The sequence below is a fragment of the Xyrauchen texanus genome, chromosome 6 (assembly GCF_025860055.1).
Source record: "Xyrauchen texanus isolate HMW12.3.18 chromosome 6, RBS_HiC_50CHRs, whole genome shotgun sequence".
Lineage (NCBI taxonomy): Eukaryota > Metazoa > Chordata > Actinopteri > Cypriniformes > Catostomidae > Xyrauchen > Xyrauchen texanus.
Genome location: NC_068281.1, coordinates 49911914 through 49917192, shown reverse-complemented (window position 1 = coordinate 49917192; position 5279 = coordinate 49911914). Strand labels below are relative to the sequence as shown.

Below are 5279 nucleotides of genomic sequence, written 5' to 3'. Positions count from 1 at the left end.
TGAATTTAAGATATCTGTTGCTTATAGAAAATGAAGACTTTTTAGGGCCGTTACCGTTTTTTTAAATTACAACATGACAGTTAAACACATTTCAGAATCAGAATGAGCTTTATTACCAAGTGTTCTCACATACACAAGGATTATTTCTTTATTTTATTTTTTTGTGATAGCAGAAACTAGTGCACACAGAACATTACATTGAACACCAGAGTATAAAACAAATTAGGAGTATAAATAGACAGAAATAATAGGACATATATCAGAATGGCATATGTACATGTGCAAGTGGTAATGTATGTGCAGACTAAGAGTATGTACAATTATTGAATTAAATATGTTAATTTACATTTGTACATAAGATATGTATTTACATTATGGCACTATGGAAGAGTCCTGAGGCAGTTTAATTGTTTAGGAGGTAAATGACCTGAGGGTAAAAACTGTTCTTGTGCCTGGATGTCCTGGTGCTCAGTGCTCTGTAGTGCCAGCCAGAGGGCAACAGTTTCCTTTTGTCTGATTTGGTGGCTGAACCAAACCAGACAGTCATAGATGTACACAGGACAGACTCAATGACGGCTGAATCGAACTGATTCAGCTCCTGTGGCAGGTTGAACTTCCAGCTGACGAAGGAAGTACAACCTCTATTGAGCCTTCTTCACAATGGAATCTATAAAGGTGTTCCACTTCAGGTCCTGAGAGATGGTAGAGCCCAGGAACCTGAATGACTATGCTACCAAAGTGCTGTCCAGAATGGTGTGTGTGTGTGTGTGTGTGAGTGGTCTCATCATCTCCACTGTTTTGAGTGTGTTCAGCTCAAGATTGTTGGAACAGCACCAGACAGCCAGCTGATCAATCTCCAATCTGAATACAGACTCGTCCCCGTTGCGGATGTCCATGGTTTTGATAGCAGGCTCTTTTACAATGCAGTCATTCGTGTACAGGGAGAAGAGCAGTGGAGAGAGAACACATCCCTGAGGAGCACCAGTGCTAATAGTGTCAGAAAGCTAATGATTCATCGACAGATTGGGATGGCAGGATATAATGCAGTCCCATATTGACAGCATCATCCACAGACCTGTTTGCACAGTAAGCAAACTGTAGGGGGTCCAGTGATGTCCTTCAGATAGGCCAAAACCAGTCTCTCAAATTACTTCATGACCACAGAGAGTGACAGCTGTGATTTGGGTTTTTTTGTGGACCGGAATGATGGTGCAGCATTTGGGAACTTCACACTGCTCCAGTGATCTACTGAAGATCTGTGTGAAGATGAGGATCAGTTGGTCAGCACAGATATTTAGACAGGCAGGTGAAACATCTTCTAGGCCTGAAGCTTTCCTAGTCTTTTGTTTCCGAAAAGCCGGGGACACATCTTCCTCACAGATCATAAGTGCAGATTGAGTAGCAGTTCCAGGAGGTATTGGTGTGAGTGAATTGAAGATCAGGGTGGGGGAGGGTGGTGAGACTGGGCTTTTCAAACCTGCAGTAAAACACATTCAGATCATCAGTCATTAGCTGACTCTACAGGGCAAAGGGGAGGTGTCTTGTCCTTGGTGGTGCTTTTTAGGCCTTTCCAAACAGATGCAGGATCGTTTGCTGAAAACAGGGTTTCTAGCTTTTCAGAGAAGCTTATTTTATCCACTCTGATTTCCTCAAAAAGTGTGTTCCTGGCCTGGTTGTACAATGTTTTATCCTTACTTCTATAAGCATTGTCTTTTTAGCATGACAAAGCTGTCTGAGTTTTCCTTTAAACCATGGTTTATCATTTTTGAATGATAAAAAATGTCCTAGTAGGGATGCACATATCCTCACAGAAACTGATATATGATGTCACCTTTCATTACATTTAACACTGTAATTATCATTACCACAATGCAAAGTTTGTCATTATTATATACTAATTTCTGCAACATGACATTTTGTTTTAATTGTAAAGTGTTTGTTTACACACCATAGAAGCAATTCCTTGATTCTGCCTTGCATTTTCACTGATTTTGATTAAAAAATATATTTTTAGGTTATATTGATGTTGTGCAGTAGTTAAAAGCAAAATATGTCAACTTGTGCAAATACTTTTGAGACAGCAAGATGCTTTTTTTAGTAACAAATTAAGATCAGGTTTATTCAAAATGACCAAGGGTGAATTTCTAGTTCATTTTCATCACATTTGGCATTTCATAAAATCTCAAGTATCCTATAAACAAATTAATCTCTAATATGAGAGTCAATGTGAGTCCACTTTGAAAAATGTTCATAATTCACCCCACTTTGTTTTATGGGGGCCTTTAGCCCCTGCAACAGTGGAGCTTTTTACCCCAAATACTATTCTTTCACATAATGGACAGTTATTGATATATATATATATATAAAATCACCTTCAACAACATTGAAAATGACAAATAAGTATTTTTTCCCAAATACATGTGATAATTTCCAGGATATTCATTAGCTACATAAATTTACAACCATTTTAAAAAATATTAAATATTAGATCAAATTGCTGCAAAATCAACCTTTAGACACCACATGCAATGATTTCATGGAAAGTCCTGTGGTAGTTTTTGATGCCGTTTAGTGTTTTGGGAGAAAATAAAATGAAAGGAGCCTTTTACACCACAAAGCCTTTAACCAGTTGTACCCTACAGTAAAACATGTCTGTGTTGTGGCAATAATCATCATCACTGAAAACAATGGAAATATGAAATGTAAAACATCTGGACTGTGATGTTTTGTTCATGAACGAATCTGTCTTTTAGAATGAATCTTTTAAGAGAACGAATCATGCTCGTTCACCTCCATACACTGACTCATATGTCTATGAGCTCTACTGCTTTTTATGCTTGTAAAAACTGACCACAGCACAAGCCAATAGCATTTGAGTGCACACTGTTAAGGAGAATATCATTGGTTTGACCTGCTGAACAAGTACGCCCCTTCACTGAACTAGTCAATCATTTGAGTCTGAATGACATGAAATGTCGTTTGTGAACTTGTTCGCGAATGGCTCGTGAAGGAAGATACAAAGGCATAACTTGAAGATCTGGTCAGTGAACGCATCTGAACAAATATTTTTGGTGTACGTAATTAGAAGAATTGAGTCCCTAAAACTAATCAAAATCACCACCAATAATTTGGATGCATTACAGTTATGATAATTGGGGGTGGAGTTTCCTGAAAAGAATGTAACGATGCAAAATAATTTGAATGCCCGTTAGCAGGGGCAGACTGGGAAGAGAAACCGGCCCAGGGCAATGTTTTGCGGCCCTCTTCAGCCAGTCGCAGCACGTTTGGCATAATGTGGCAGCCCGTTTCAGCTTATCGCCACCCGATTGGCCCCTTTTTGTGATCGGCCCACCAAGGGAAAAGTCCTGGTTCTCCCGATGGCCAGCCACTGGGGGTTGTGTCAGGAAGGGCATCCGGCATAAACCTGTGCCAAGTCAAATATGTGTTTCACGGATGGTCCACTGTGGTGACCCCTAACGGGACCAGCCAAAAGAAGATCATATGACCAGGACATATTAGACAACTTTCAAAAGAATTACACCTTAATCTTGTGAATTTCACACAATTCACATTGCAACTGTAGATGAACTTTGTGCAGTTTGTGACAACATTGGGCAAGGCTTTTTTATATGATTCTTCAAATCACTTGATTGTGTGAAACTCCTGCCACATGCAGTGCAGTGATATGGCCTCTCTCCAGTGTGCACTCTCTCATGTCTTCTCAAGGCTCCTGAATGAGTGAAACCCTTTTCACAGTATGAACACTTGTGAGGTTTCTCTCCAGTATGAATTTTTTGATGCTGTTTCAAGGCATTGGATCTAATGAAAGTATCCCCACACTCAAAGCATATATGAGATCTCTCACCGGTATGTACTTTGCGATGTGCATGTAAACATGCCAAGCGGAAAAAACCCTTTCCACACACAGCACACACATAAGTCTTCTCATTTGAATGAGTTTTCATGTGAGCATTTAAGGTTGATGCCGAAATATAATTTTTACCACACTGCTCACATTTGAATGCTCTTACTCCAGAGTGAGAGCGCTGGTGATCTTTGAGATTTGCTGGGCATCTGAAACTCTTTCCACACTCCGAGCATGTATAAGGTCTTTCTCCAGTGTGAATTCTAATGTGCCTTTTAAGGTGTCCTTTACATGTGAAAGCTTTCTCACAATGAGGGCAGACGTATGGCTTCACTCCAGTGTGGATTTTTAGGTGCTCATTAAAATGCCCTTTATGTGCAAAACTCTTTCCACATTCAGGGCAGATGAAAGAATTGTTGGCTCCTGGTCTCTGAGCTGTATCTTTTGAAAAACTCTTTACATTTTCTGTGAAACTAAAAGATTCTTCTCCAGTTGAGAAATTACAAGGATCCTGAAACTGGTATTCCTCCTCTTCCTCCTCTTCACTGAGTTCTTGATTTTCCTCTTTGACTTTTATCATGTCTAAAATTAAAATAAAAAAATGAATAAAAGTACATCAAATCTGAATCAAGAAATAACAGTGACCCAAAACTGAATGAAAAAGCTATTTTTGTCATCTTCAAAGTGTTAAACATAATTCTGATAAGTATAAGGTAAAAAAAAATCATTGCAGTATAATTCCTCATATTGCTATAACTATGTTACTTTAGTGCTTTCAGGATTTTCTCAATTAGAGCCACTAAATCTAGCTTAAGTAGATTTTTTTTCTTTAATGATTCTCAGCAGTCATTAATGAAGAATGGACACAAACCTCTTTGTTCCTCTGTATAACTCGTGTCTTCGATCTCCTCTTTAATAAACTCCATGTTTGCTCTCTAAAACCTCCAGATTTCAGAATTTCTCAGGTTTCACCTGGAATGCTGTCCTGCTTGTTTGAAAACGTTTCTTTTTGCCACGTTTACAATGATGGGAATTTTCCCCTGAAACACAATTTGTATACTTCTAATACGCACTTAAATTACCAACCGCAAAAGTATGTAATTCTGAGTTTGTAGTATGGCAGTTTTTTTTATTCTAACACACCATAACACACGTTGATGTTTCCACGGAGCTCTTTATCGCCGAACATCCGCATCTCGGAAGCATCGCAAACCCCTCCTCTTCCGCGGAGCAAGGAGTCGTGGGAAATAGTAGCCCAAAAAGCATGCACCAGCTCTCTATTTCTGTGACATGCAGTTTGTGCATGTTTCGGGGAAAAAAACTACATTAACAAACTACCAAGTAAGTTTTCTGAAGCAACGATGGCAAATGTATTGAAATTGGGATCTAAGCTTTTCTATGCGGTGCGTTGCTG

General features: G+C 39.0%; 1 protein-coding gene across 2 annotated transcripts; it reads right to left on the bottom strand.

The window, feature by feature from the left end:
- Positions 1-202: 202 nt before the first annotated feature.
- LOC127644857 (gastrula zinc finger protein XlCGF7.1-like) lies at positions 203-5042 on the bottom strand. Of its 2 annotated transcripts, XM_052128265.1 has the most exons (3): positions 4737-5042; positions 4016-4447; positions 203-1477 (listed from the first exon to the last, which is right to left on the bottom strand). In XM_052128265.1, exons 1-3 carry the CDS (start codon positions 4789-4791, stop codon positions 1143-1145), a joined length of 822 nt encoding a protein of 273 aa, XP_051984225.1. In that variant the 5' UTR covers positions 4792-5042; the 3' UTR covers positions 203-1142. The 2 variants fall into 2 exon arrangements, with proteins under 2 accessions (XP_051984225.1, XP_051984224.1); XM_052128264.1 differs by lacking the exon at positions 203-1477 and having other exon boundaries at positions 2055-4447.
- Positions 5043-5279: the final 237 nt, after the last annotated feature.